At 39.2% G+C, this 14475-nt stretch overlaps 1 protein-coding gene and 1 long non-coding RNA gene across 3 annotated transcripts in view; both read right to left on the bottom strand.

Annotated features, from left to right (window-relative positions):
* Positions 1–11645, bottom strand: part of SEPSECS (Sep (O-phosphoserine) tRNA:Sec (selenocysteine) tRNA synthase) — a 29924-nt gene extending 18279 nt beyond the window's left edge. For both annotated transcript variants that reach the window (XM_071743820.1, XM_071743819.1), the window contains exons 1-6: positions 11392–11645; positions 9899–10053; positions 8184–8302; positions 7935–8093; positions 6132–6285; positions 2072–2174 (exon numbers count right to left, since the gene is read on the bottom strand). In XM_071743820.1, coding sequence (XP_071599921.1) covers positions 2072–2174; positions 6132–6285; positions 7935–8093; positions 8184–8302; positions 9899–10053; positions 11392–11505 — 804 coding nt within the window. In that variant the 5' untranslated portion in view covers positions 11506–11645. The remainder of the gene's footprint in view (positions 1–2071; positions 2175–6131; positions 6286–7934; positions 8094–8183; positions 8303–9898; positions 10054–11391) is intronic.
* A 993-nt stretch (positions 11646–12638) lies between these two features.
* LOC139796126 (uncharacterized) lies at positions 12639–14443 on the bottom strand. Its single transcript, XR_011725833.1, has 3 exons — positions 14304–14443; positions 13515–13566; positions 12639–12779 (listed from the first exon to the last, which is right to left on the bottom strand). It is a non-coding gene; the product is annotated as an uncharacterized lncRNA (long non-coding RNA).
* Between the last annotated feature and the right edge of the window lie 32 nt (positions 14444–14475).

The following is a 14475-nucleotide window of genomic DNA, read 5'->3' as shown; positions in this document are numbered from 1 at the left end:
AACCTATTTTTTCTTGGTATTGCTCACTATTATTAACAATCTGATTACACAGTACCTTACAAATTTTTATTTTGCTATGATTTCAAACATTTACCTCAGTTCCTGCAAGTCTAACTCTATCTTATTTGCAACAACCAAACAGAAAATCCTTGGAATTTAATGGGAATGATACAGTTAAAACTGTACAACCCAAAATAGGTCACAGATTCTCACAGTAAAGAGCCAGATTAACAGTTCATTAGGAAAAAAAAAAAAAAAAAAAAGATTTTCCTTGATACACCTATAAATTTGCATTATAATAAGAGGGCTGTGACAGCACTCCTTCTTATGAGGCTGCTTTGCCTTTTCACTTCCTATAGCAGATTTCCCCACTTCCCTGAGAACAAAATGTCTCCTTGTACCTAGCCACTCAATTGTTAAGGGAAAAAAAAATAATTCTGCAGTACTTCTTGAATTTGACTAATGTGCTACTGTGAACTGAAAAATTAAAAAATATGCAACATAACAGCCTGAAAAAATGTATTAAAAAACATGCACATTAAAATACACAAATACATATATATACATATTAAAGTACTAGAAACTAAAACCAAGAAACAGAGGAGTTAATAGCTATGGGAAAAAAATAAAGTGAAAAAAGCAGATTCAACTAAACCAGTTATTATTTCTACGCTTTAATAGCTTAGTGCATGGAAGATGGGAAGCAGCATTTTGAGTTGGTCATCTTTTTGATTGGAAGATGAATGCCAGTAGCTATAATTTGATTTCATTGACAGGAGACCACCAAAAGCAAGAGAAATTAAATGATCTCAAAAGCTCTTTCCTTTGATACTTTTCCAAGTTCTGTTCACTCTGCACTCGGCATGTACACATTCCTAAGTATTCACTAATACCTACTTCCTCACAGACAGTACATTTCTATTGCTGGAAACACATTTTTTTTCCTTGCAAAAATGAGATTTAAAGCAAATCATAGCTCAAATGTAAACATTTGAATAACCAAAGAACAAACAAACCCCCCAGACAGCCTATCAAGAAAGCAAAAAAACCCCAGAAACCACAGTAACAGTTTCATTTGCAGCTCTGTAGTCTGAAAAGATGATCATTAGATGCATTTCATGCAGTCACTCTGCAATTCCACAGCCCCCTTCATGTTAGAATTTCAATAAGCTGTGCAAGTTAAATGCAGTAAATATGTACCAAGTACATTACAAATAAAGCATTTGCCATTTTCTATTTCACGTATCACTGAGGTTTTTTCAAATTCCTGTCTCCCAAGATTTAGAAGTCAGCAGCACCTTCCTGTCATAATTATACATTGAGTTCGTCTGCACCCAGTTAATAACGATGTTTTAATTAGAAAAAATTACCAGCATATATTAAATGCATAATAGTTCAGGATCCCCTGGTAAAAAAAAATACTCCCTACTCTTTGATATGTGCAACAGAGAGCAATGTTGAACAAACAGTGCACGTACACCACAATGTGTAAAAATTCAAGAATTCTAAATTTTATCACTGACCTTAAATATTGAACAACCTCTTCTTCAAACTAAGCAGCAACTGAAATTAAACCTTTTTGAGCATAACATTGAACTTAACCAGTTTCCTCAGCTGGTCTATGGTGCCAACAATACTTTTAACAGTGACAACATATATGAAGTGTTACTGTAGAATTTTGTGCCTTCAGCTGAAAATACGTAACTCACATTCTGCTGAAGGCCTCATCCCTATTCAAGTGTGACCCAGTATTTTATTTTTAGTCAACAAGTTGAGGAAATATTTTAAGAAATCTTATTAAAACCATTTTTCCATTACAAAGGACACTTGAACATTAACAAAATCTAAATAAATTTTGGTTTGTTACAGAATAAGCACATAGCAGAAATAACAGATACTATTTTTAAGTGCTATTTCCCTCTGGCTTGCTTTCTCAGAAAACCATTAAAATATCTGACATGCACAGTAGTACTCTCAAAGCTGTGAAACATCCAATAAAATTTGCTACTCTTGGTTGCAACTAGAGATTTAACTCATATTTGGTTAAAAAATTGAAATACATAGGTCCTACCTGCTGGATAAGGTGCATACACTTTGAAGACTGAACTCCATAGGCATTGTTGACAATATGGGGAATGTCATAATTAGCACAAATCACAGCCAGTTCCTCCAGTCTGTGAGCATAAAATTATAAATTAGAGAAGCACTGATAACTGTAACACGTTACAAATCAGACCACTAAAAGACTGAAAGGTCTACAAGGAGGTCAGAATGAGAAAAGAAACCTTTTTTATTAGTACCTCAAGATAGCACTTGTCACCTTAAGATACAAAGGTTAAGAAGAAAAATTTGTTAGCTTTCACATACATTACTAGTGGTTTATCTGGGCTGATATTTTTCAGGCTTCACTGAAAGTTTTCTCTGAATATAGTAAACAGATCCCAATTGTTCCCATTTCAGATTTAAGCATTTTTATACTACTTTAAGGATAACTTAACAGAGCTTTAGCTATTCACACTTCTTTTTTTCCTTTTCTTCTAATATTGAGCCTGGCCTAGTGGAAGTTTTGAGATGTGTCTTGGGAATCAAAAGCATCATGTAAGCCTTTACATGACTTTATTTCAAAGAACCAGTACTCCAGCCATTTGGCTGAAATCTCACTTTCAGATAAACTGATTAACAGAAAAGACAGTCTTCAAAGGAATGGAGAGCCCTAAAAAATCTGAATGTGGAAATCAACAAATTAAAATTTTGTTCAAGTGTTTACTCAAAAATAAATGAAATCTTTCAATTGCCTTTAGAAATCCTCAAAATCACAGTGAGCTCAGAGTGGACTGATTTCAAACTAGGATTTCTGTGGCTGCCTAGATCATTTTGGGCAAAGACCTTCTGCATTTTAAGCATAGATTTACTTAGTACCCGTTTTCTAAGTACTCCAATCATGCTCTGTTTTTTAAAAAAAGCTCTTGATTTCCCCCAAACTTAAGAATCTATTCTAGGAATAAAATCTTTTCAAAAAAATAATGTAATACATAATAATTTAAATTGATAAGGTAGTATTTTATTACTTTTTTCATCAGGAAACTCAAAATCTTCTATGCATTTTTACTCAGCTTCTATACAGCCTCTCACTGTAATTTACTGGCATTCATATAAAATGTGACAGAGTATGAAAACATTTTCCAGAAGATGACATTCCTTTTCATTCCATTTCTATTACATTGCCTAGTGTTGCTTTGCTATGCAAAATTCAGCTGTAAACCTGAATTAAATTTTCTAAACCTCAATTTTTAGGAAAACATCGTCATCATCACTGTATCATCCCTAAAGAAATCCCAAGTATTTAATGACTAGGGAACACCAGTACTCTAATGCATGTATTGATTTTCTACACTCGAGATACTCAGCAGGAGCTCCGTGTCCAATAATTTTTCACATTTATCACCATCCTGAATCCTGAACATTAACAGAATACTAACTTTAACAGGAAATATAACACTACACAGGGTAAAATTGTTGCCTTCTGATCTGCTGAACTTAATCAATTCCTCACCTTCCACAGAGACTCACAGGAAAACAGTTCCCCTCTTACAGGTTTCTTTACAAATGCAGGGAGAGAATTTCACCCAACTGAAAACAGAGAGTGTACTGCTATGCATGTTTACCTTCCTTGCCTCCTGAGACCTAAAGGAGCAATAAGCTACCTTCTACAAGTACTGAAAACAGAAGTCTATTTACTTTTCCTAAAAATATTCCATTGAACAATTCAATCCATATTACAATACAGGATGAGAACGCTACAGTTTGAAGAGAATGTGATTATGCAAAGGAAGGGATCAATTATGCACACCACTTGTCTGCTTCAAGGCTTAAAATGAACCCTCAGAAGAGCTGCTAGGCATATTAGAAAAAGAAAGTGTTCATCTCAGTCTGGTTACTACTTGAGATCTTAAAAGTCACAAATAGGACTTACACAAATGTTTTCCAGGTTATTCTTTCTGCCCTGTTTGTGAGTTCGTGAAAAAGAAAACTTTTTCTTTGAGTAAACTTTGCTATTTCTTCTAATATTAATGAAAGTAACAAGATACAGTGTCCTCTTAAGTACACGACCTAACTAAAAGACACTTCTTTTTCCTTTAGTTCTCTTAAATACAGTAGTTTTAGAGACAACTCACAGCAACAGCAGGTAAAAGACCACCTCAAAACTGATGTCTCCCCAAGGAGGGAGACACCACTGAATTATTCCCATAAAGTTAAATAATACTTCAAAGGAAAGCAATAGGTAAACCAGCATGAAACTCTCACCCTGACCTTTTAACGACCTTAACCCACCTCGAATTTTCAACCACCACCACTGCAGCTAAACAAAGCCTTACAAATGCAAGATATTTAAAACCAGACATTTAAAAATGGAATCCTCCAGAAATGCCGCACAGTATTTTCCTTCCTTCAGGAAGATGAATGTTATGGCCTTCCATAGTTGACAGTATCCTTTAAATAGAAAGTGCGTTCAAATCCTCCTATATCTGTGGTATATCATAACACAGTGCCACTACCTAATAATTCATCTCTTAGTTGCAGAGAACAAAACAATCGCATGTCAAAAAGAGGAGGCAGATAAGGAAAAGATTCATTTACCCAGGCTATAAAATAGACCATTCAATTTTGATAGCTGTGATTTAAGTTAGCCAATAAATCTGCAAGTCAACTTCAAGCAATGTTTATAGTATTCTGACAGAATTATATGGTTTTAACTTCCCTCTAGTACCCAGGTTTGACCTATGATAAACACTGCCTTTTTTAAAAACTAGGAAAACTGAGTGAAACATCTTTACTTGCTGTGTTTCAGAGTCAATAATGTTTCTTTCCTACGCTTGCAAATATTCAACTAGATTTTCCAGATAAGGAAATAATTAACAAAAAAGCATGGACCACAGAGGAACTCCAAACATGTCTTTGCAATTCTGTGATAAATTAAAAACAATTGAAGGAAAGCAACCAAGACAACCACATTTAAAACACATATAAAAAAAAAAGACATCATAGTAATATTTCATATGTCGATGTACTGCATATAAGCCCACAAAAATATACCTGTTCAATTGTGAAACATAATTGAGTTGCTTCTTAAGCCTTCTTTTTGTAAAGAAAGAGAGAAAATAAGTTTTGCAAGTAACAAAGGTGCTCATTTTGGACAAATGACTCAGTATACCGAGTCCTTTAGCCACCTCTAGTCCAACATGTAATTTTCAGATTGAGAAGCTTTTCAAATATTTCATAAGCCAGCTACAGGATGAAATAATGTCTCAGATGCTCTATTTACCATTCATAACCATAATGCTCATCGCAGTTTCAGCTCCTGCTTGAATGACATCTTTGTAGCAACTACGGAAGTTATGTCTATGGAGATGTAATATTAGGAAATAATGCAATGTATTTGAAGCTTCTTTTAATGGTGATTTAACAGCTGGACGTTATAGGAGTAGCATCATGCAATCAGGAAGCAAATGTTCAAAACAAGATAAGTTATAGAAGGGCAAATGATATGTTATACAGCCCATCTGCCCAAGAAGCTTCCAAGAGTCTCCTTACACCAGTATATCTTAATTAGCCCTATAAACATCTGTATAATACAGGAAAGAGTAACTCAAGCAAAAATTCTCAATTTTGCTGCAGTTTTTTTGTTTTGTTTGTTTGTTTTAAAGTCCATTAACAGCCTAGGAAAAGTCATCACTGGTTAGAGAAAAGCAGAAAAGGCAACAGTAATACTAAAATGTGCCATTAGCTAGGGTACATTTCCTGGACTATGTTTCTATGAAAGTCTATATTTACTACTTCCACAAAATTATAAGAAAACCACTGTGAAAATTATATCAATTTCACCACAAGAGACGATCATTAACCTCAGTTATGTGACTGAAGGGAGACCTTCTGTGTTCTTCTCACTCTCTTAACATATTTTTCTGAAAGTGAAACCTCGTTTCAACCTGCTATTTTCCCTAAGCAAGGGGATAAAAATAATTGCTGACAGTAATTAAATAATTTCAGGAACATGGGCAATCTAAACATGGAGGTTTGTTTGAGTTTTTTTCACATTAACAAACAACACACTTCTCACAAGGACTACTTACCTATCAGGTACTCTTGGAGCAAAGCAGGATGTTGTAGAATGCACACAAAGAATATTTTCAGCACCAAGAGACTTGATTTTAGCCTCCACTGCCTCGATGTCTGTCCGTAGCTCATCACCCTCCAATACATTTTCTATTACCACAGGCTCAAAACCTGAACAAAAAGAGCAAGACCCAAATGTATAGAATCAAATTTCTGACTAATTGTGAGGTTTTGGTGCCAGCACAAATCTGAAAAAGCTTTGGCTTCTGTTTAAAGTCTTTCAGAGTTGAATCAAGAACAGATACATAAACTGTTCTACTGTACAAATGCCTACCTAGCTAAAAATGCCAGTAATATCCTTGTTAAATACTTGACTCCAAGACAAAAACTTAGATTACATTCTTTGCATGCCACAGCCACAGGTGTGAAGATTGTTTTAAAAAGAAGGCTAACCTCTTCCCTCCCAATTAAAAAGAGAGTGTTTTCGTGGCATCCTTGTAAAACATTAGCATACTAAAACAGGTGGGGCACAGCAGCAACATCATGTTAGCTGAAGCAATTTATTTTCTTAAAAAACAGTAAGATTTTGAGTTTACTCACAGAAGTATAACAGAAGGAGGAAAAAGAGAAAGTGATTTTCAAAGCAGCATGATGTTGTGCAGCAATGTGAATTTTTCCTTCGTGGCTTAACACTGCCTTAACATTGATATGTAAGGCTCTAGAGAATAACTTTAGCTAGAATGATTTATTGAAATTGTTTGCCCTAGCCTGGGTTCCAATGATCCAGAAGAGAGATTGCTTTTAATAGATAGTTGTTAGATAGGTAACACGTTTCTCTCACTTTTAATTGATACTTCTTTTAATTAATTTTGTGATAGTTATCTCAACTATTAAAAAAATTAACAGATCAATTATATTGTCTCACAGCCTTCTCCATCATGAACATAATTTCCTTAGCTTGGTATTCTAAATTGAGCATAATATTCTGAAAACACTCCCACTTTTCTTACCTACATGTTCTATTTGTTATGATCTGATTCCATTTAAACTCCTCTGCATCTCACCTGGACATAATCCAGTACCTGCTTCCAACTGTTTAGTCATTTTTTATCTAATGAGTCCTTTACACAAAAAATAAATGTGTCCTAGGAACTAGGACCAGAATCTATGCCACCACCTGCAGGTATGTGCACTGAGCTGGAAAATTACGGTCTCCCTTATGTGCCCTTTCCTTGATTCCATGCATCTGTTGCAGGAGGAGAGTTCCAGTGCTGGGACAGACTTCTATCCTAAGCTTACTTATAGTCTGGCAAACAAGGAATTCTATTTTGAGAGAAATTAAGGTCTGAGTGGCAGCAAACTTATTTCCTGAGTGAGATGAGTGACACTGCAAGAATAAAAACAAATAGGACAGCTAACAGATGTTCTAAATGAAAATATATCAGACAGCTTGTCACCTTTGGATCACAGTTCCTAGGACACAAGCTTTTTGAAAAATCTGATTTGAACCTTCAACCTCAGGTTTACATAATTGTCAGACTAGCAAATTGAGCACCTTACTCTGAGAGTGAACTGCAGCTTCCTTAGCACTGTGTTCTCTATTTTATACACCTCTGCACCTCAGCACATGCCTAAATTTTACAAGACATTAAGAGAACTCACATGTTTGATTGCATGTTAGAAACTGGGAGCATAAAAATAAAGCAGTTAGAACTTCTACACCTTAGGCCTTTTCCAGACCTTACTGCAACTGGCTCTGCCAGATGTGGTCTCATACCTGTTGGAAGAACACACTGCATTATCAGTCAGCTCCTTCTTACCTGCAGTTATCATTGATTTAAAGCAGGATTTCTGGTCTATACGTGGCCAGATAATGTATCTTGCCTTTGGTCTCTTGTGCCGCAATGTTAAGAAACACAGAGTCAGACTCATGCCAGTTGCCATAGGAACCACAAAGCAATTGGTCACTGTCCGGACACCTGCACAGAAAAAGCAAATCAGAAATGAACAAGAACCACCCATGAAATGCCCCCCCCCAAAAGGAGAGAAAATTATCAGTGTGCACCTACCAGCCAGCTTTATAACATCCAGAACTAGTGAATTAGTAAGTTTGTTCAAAAGGCTAGAGCCTGCAGCTTTGGGCTGGACTGCAGAAATATCTCCTGACCTTCCAATGCCATGGATCAACCTAAACAAAAAAGGTTGAAAACATAGATCAAATTGGTTTTTTTGGTTTGTTTGTTTTTTGTTTTTTTTCCCACACATCTAAGCAATAAGTCTTGCTGGCTGAAGAGAATTTAATTTGATAAACAATTGTGGAAAACACTCTAATGCAACATCATTATCTTCCATGAGCTCCTTAATAACACACTACCTATATTCATATGAATATGTAATTTATTTTTTTTTAACAGGAGATTAATAATATTCCAGTATGCAAGTAAAAACTTTGAAAAGACCCATAGCAGCAACACCTTTAGCCTCTGGCAGGCTTCCTTTAAAGTGTGCCTCAGTCTGTTAAACTATCACCACAAATGCTGACCTGTTCAGACACAAAGCTCCAAGGAAAACAAAGATCAGTTTCCTATAGTGTGACACACCATACCCACAGTGGTTATTTTGCAGATAGTGCCCTGACAAATGCTTCATCACTGTAGGGCAAAGAAATAATGCATACCATAACAAAATGTTCTGAAAGACAGGTTAATGGATCACTTTGCTCATCTTTCTACGTCTTCACTTCATCTACTATTCATTATTATGTATCATGCAGTACCATCTCTCTCTGCATTCTGTTTATTAATTGTGTTTATAAACTGTGTTTATAAATGTTGGATACTATTTAGCACCTTCCAGGAGTGGAGGATCCTGAAATTATTTGTAAAATGTAAGCATACAGAACTAACTTTACCCATGACTGAAATGCAGCAGCTGCTCAAGTAAGTTAGTAACAATATAAATCTATTTATGGCTTTAATTCTGGTTTAGTCTTCAAAATAGGGTAAAATGCAGTCCAAAAGGCATATGGAATTCATAACTTCTTGAAGCAGCTTTACAGCTTTATTTTTTATAGGTTGTAATTAGTGCTAGCTTGGTAATTAATTGAAAGTTGCACATAAACCTCACTCCATCAAGAGCTGGAGATCTTCCCTCTTCTGCTGCAGCATCTGAATAGTTTTCCCATACTACTGCTTTTGCTTTTCCATACATTTGACCTCTTTTCTAAGGAGAACCCTCCTTCAGACTGGCCCTTAGAATTTATCAAGCTGAAAGAGAAGCCAGCTTGAGAACCATTGCTTGCCATCTCCAATGCTCTCAAAGTCACCTGTAAAACTTACTGCAGAAATAAGTGGAGAGGGGGACACCTCTGTGCCTTCCCTTGCTATCACTGACACTCAGAGGTGAATTGAGTTGCCAGGTGACAGACCAAGTCTGTCCTCTCTCTGAGCATGCCTTCCCCAGCATTTTCAGAACACAATACTGCCTTGGATACTCTCCCCAGTGTGACCCTCTACTTCCTTCACCACACATACCCTAGACTAGAGATCAGTATAGAAAATAAAAAAAGCCAAACTGATGTATTACTCGTTTTCTTCATAGTACTGTAGGGCTTATGAAAGCCATTAATCCAAGTAATTCAACTTCCACATGCTAAAGTTTCCAAGTTAAAGTTTCCAGGCTCTATTTAGTTAAATCTTCCAAGGAGAAACATCCCACAAAATTTCACTTTGTTTCATTTTTGTTAGACAAAACATCACAGCAAGATACTCAGGAGATTTTGTACCTGTAATGCCTTCGGGCAACCAGTCCTGAGGCCACTCTTCCTTCCCTCTCACCCACACCACAGTTGCCCAGAAAGTTATTGCTATCCATTATAGCAAGTTCATGAAGAAACAGTTCAATGGTGCTTTCATCCCATCCATCTTCAGGACATTTTCCCTTAATAATGACAATTTAAAGGTAATTATGAAACATGGAAATTAAATATGAACAAACAATATCACAGTAACTACAAAACTTGGAAATCAAATACTAACATAACTTTATGTGACTTGTTTGATTCATGTTGCCCTTCTTTCTCATGCTGAACAGCAGCTTCTACTTTCATTATGCTGTTTTAAATTATCTAATGTTTCAAACCTGTATTCAGAAAAAAGTCAATTAATGAAGAGTACTTTTTCACTTTCAAGTGTTCTTTAAGGTATGCACAAAACCACTGCAGCCTATACACGTTAATAATTTCCTAGAAGACTATAGATTATTTGATGTATTCTCTAGACAAGAGTCTACTACTACAGAAATTCAACAAAAAAAGTGGATGAAAGGGAGATAACAGAGAATTACAGAACAAAGATAGATGTGATCAGAGGGGAAATATAGGAAGTTACAACTGAAAATATCTGCCTATTTTCCTTTCTAGCTATTCTCTAATAGGCAAGGAAACCACTTGGAGAATTTAAAATGTGAAAATCTGCACCCAGAGACATGCTTTTTCTGCATTAAGAACTGCATCTATTGTTGCAAACTGCAGAAAAGATCCTCAGAGAAAAGGTACCAAACAAACCCAGCCCAACAGACCAGCAGCTCTTTTTTGCACCTCGGTAAAACAAATTCAGTAAAAAGAATTCACTTCTCAAGTGTGGCATTAAAGCTCGGAAACAGTGGATGATGTGACTAAAGATTTTCAAGAACTGACACATTTGAGAATTCCTTCATAATGATTTCTGTCCATTGGAAACAAAGAATTGCGCTGATTTAGCACCTTGCAAGTATTCTTTTTTTCCCCTCATATGACAAGGCATTAGTATCTTACTGCTTTAAACCGTTTCTTTAATGCTTGTTGGGCCTTTCTCAGCTGACACACAACTAAAGGTGATATCTATATTTTTTTTTTAACTCCCAAGCGGGGCCTTTCATTTCGGAGCTCCCCAAACTCCCGGGGGCTCCTGAGCCCCCTCTCCCGGGCCATGCCCGACACGGCGCTTTCCCACCGGCGCTCCGGGCTAAGGAAAGCCGACACAGCGCTGCGGGAGCACGGCCCGGAGCTCCGCGGGTGCTCGGCGGGGCTCCGCGGGTCCCGTCAGGCCTACGAGCTCAGCGGTCTGTTCGGGGAGCCTCGGGCCGTGCCCCAGCCGGGAGGAAGAGCAGGCAGGGGCGGCTCCCTCGCTGGGCGCCGGACCTACGCCCACAGGCGGCTCAGTGCTGCCGCTCTACCCCGGTGCCACCGGCGCTGCGGGGCTGCGCGGTGCGGTGCCGGGCGGTGCGGGGCCCCGTTACCTGCTCCAGCAGGGCCCGCAGCCGCAGCTCATGTGCGCGGCGGCCCTGCGCCCCCTGGCGCACGTAGCCCGCGGTCACCAGCCGCTCGCTGCAGCCGAAGTTCTCGGCGTTCATGGCCACGGGGCGGCCGGGCACCCCGCCGGCTCCTGCCACCGCTCCCCCTCAGCGCCGCTGTACCGTGAGATCCTGCCGACCCGGGCAGCCCCCGGTTTCTCGGTTCCCGCCGGGCAGGGACGGGCAGGACTACTGCGCATGTGCCGCCCCGGACCCTCCCCTCGCGTGGGCCGTACCCAGAGGTACCGGGGCTGTACCGGCCCTCGGTGGGTGTTGGTCTGTGCTGCTGTTGGTGTCTCGGTGTTCCGCCTTCCTTTTCAAGTTGTCGGGGTCAGGGCGGGCTGCGGTTCTCCGTGAAGGGCGGCGAAGCCCATCAGGAACGGGAAGTCCTATCTGTGAAGGGCCCGTTCCTGGGTTGTTGGACAGACACGCACCGAAGCTTAGCATCGGGGTGTTGAGAACAGGCACCTGACCGCACTTGGAGTTCCTGTGGCGGTAAGAAGCCTGTGCTGCTCCTCACACCCTTCCTGTGAGCACAGGGGGCTGGCTGTGTGGCTGTCTCCAGCAAGCAGCAGCAGTCTGCCTGCCAGGGCTGTACAGGGGCAATGCTAAACGTTGAATTACAGGAGACACATTTCTTTTCATATTACTTAAGAAAATTATGGCAGCTGGAGACCTGGGACGGGCATCCCACCTTTCCTAGGAACTGCCGGTGAAGCCTCAAGCCGAGTGGAAGCTCCCCTGGAGCTCAGGGGCTCCTCTCCTTGGCTCCTTCCCAAAATATCCACTGGCAACTGAAGATGAAGAGGTGCATTAAGTACACAGAGTGTTTGCTCAGCGTTTAGTTTTAACCATCCTGTACCCAGACAACCGAATTTGTTTATGAATTCTCTACCTGATTCTCCTGTTTTACAGTTCTTGAGTTCAGATGGATAATTAGCTTGTGAAAAGAACGTAGTTGACCATCCTGCTTCTGTAGGTTTAATTAGCCCGGTAAGGATCTTTCAGGTGTTCTGACAGAGTGAACTTGCGTACCTGTAAGAATTGTTGTCTCAGGCTATAATAAACTCTCAGTCCTTTTGATCAGAAAAGAGCTTTGCAAGTTGAATTGTCCCGTTTCTAATTTCCCGTAGTCGTGGCTGCTACTTTAGCAAGTCTAAGCGGCTATTGATTTTGTTCTCTATTTTAAAGTATCACAAGAGGGCGCTCACCTAAAGCTAGAAGAGCACAATTGTGCATTTATTCTCCTCTTTTTTCATGTCCTTTCTGTTTTTCTCGCTCCGAAGTTTCCAGAGTGCCCAGGTATATATTACAAACAGCTAACGAAGCATGCTCTATGGATTAAAAGGATAGAGACAAAAGTGTTACCATGAGGAAAATGAGCCAATTTATTGGCATGATTTAAGTGTTAGTAATTTTAATCCAGGTGGCTAATTGGGAGTATCAGTTACTTGGAATGAATAGTTTTTTAAATCGTGATGATAGTGCATTTTGTTTAATTATGAGCTGTCATAGTGTTTGTACTACTGAAGATTGAGGCAACATAAAGGCTGCATTAGGTCAAGACTTGTGATCAAGTTACAGAATTCTCATTGCAGCAGTGGATGAAAACTGACAGTTCAATGGGTTTAGACATACACTGGCATGTGTAGATGAATCCCTAAACCAGGAGCTTTAGGGGCTGTCTATTTTATTCAAAAGAAAACTTTCAAAATTTTAGAGACCCGTGGGTGAACTGTTTGACAGGACTTCATTGAAACAGCCACAACTCACTCGTAACAACTGGAACCCAAGGGAGATGCAGTCATTCTTAATGGTCTGTTGGGCAAAGTGGCAGACCTCTCCCATTTTAGTCTAAGCTTTTTGATTGTTTCACACAGGAATTAACATTAGTATCATTTTCTGTACAGATTTTCCATTTGTTGTAACTTTCATATACCTGTTTCCTAGGCATAAAATGCTTATTCATCTGTAGTCATAGTTGACTGAATATGTTCATTTTCAATACAGAGAAATGGAAACAGAAATGTGAACAGATTTCATCACACATTACAGATATTAATAGTTACATATGTAAACGATGCTCAACTTAGTTCCAAAGTCCACTGGCTGACAGGTAACCTGAAACAAAACAAACACAAGCATTTCAGTAAGGTTTTATTATGTCAATCTGTAAGGTTTTATAAGGTCAATAACCAAGCAATCTAATTTTCTTTCCATGATACAAGTTAACGTGCAGAATGAATTCTTATATCATGAATAATTACAAGAAAATCAATAATATGTGCAATTACTGTTTTACCTGAGGGCTTATTTGCTTCCAGTACAATTCAGAATCTCAGTTCTATGCAAGTACTTCATGTGTGTATCTTTCTCCCACAATTCATCAAAATATTTGAGTACTGCACTGAGTAACTCTCAGGAGGTGTGGGAAATGGCATCCACAGCACATTCTGAGGCAGTATGTTGGGGTTGTTATAGTTGTCTCCTCTTTCTTCCAGTCAATAACACAAAGATCGTTGTGGAAATAATGACAATTTAGTCACTGCTTTAACTGAAGTTTTTTGCCTTCCTTTTGGGAATTACTGTGACTTTTTAAAGTACAGGGAGAGAGAGCAGCTGGATAGTGGAAAGTGGTGGCCAGGAGACAAACCTGTTCCAGGTGCAGAACTACAGCAAGTTTTGGGGAGGTTTTTGGCAAATGACTAGCAATGAAAACAAGATGACAAGCACGCGTGGAGGCCTGTAGCTGCGATTTCCCGAAGGAACGCTGGGCAGCTCATGCCACTCAGGCTGTCTTGACCTATCTCCAGACAAACACCAGCTGACCCCCGCATCTGCTGCCCCCAGACTCTCACCAACAGGAGGGTTCCTGCCTCCCACCCTCGCTGCCCCTCAGGAACACTGTTGCGCAAACTCTGTGATTCCCCCCGCGATGTGAGGCAGACATTCCTTGCCGGGGTGACTAGCAGCTGGCCTGGAGATGACCGTGGAGCCCTCAACCCACCCCCCTCCGGAGCCCCCATACTC

This window comes from Heliangelus exortis, chromosome 4, assembly GCF_036169615.1.
Source record: "Heliangelus exortis chromosome 4, bHelExo1.hap1, whole genome shotgun sequence".
NCBI classification, from domain to species: domain Eukaryota; kingdom Metazoa; phylum Chordata; class Aves; order Apodiformes; family Trochilidae; genus Heliangelus; species Heliangelus exortis.
Note: the sequence above shows the minus strand (reverse complement) of the source record. Positions and strands in the feature narration are given on the sequence as shown.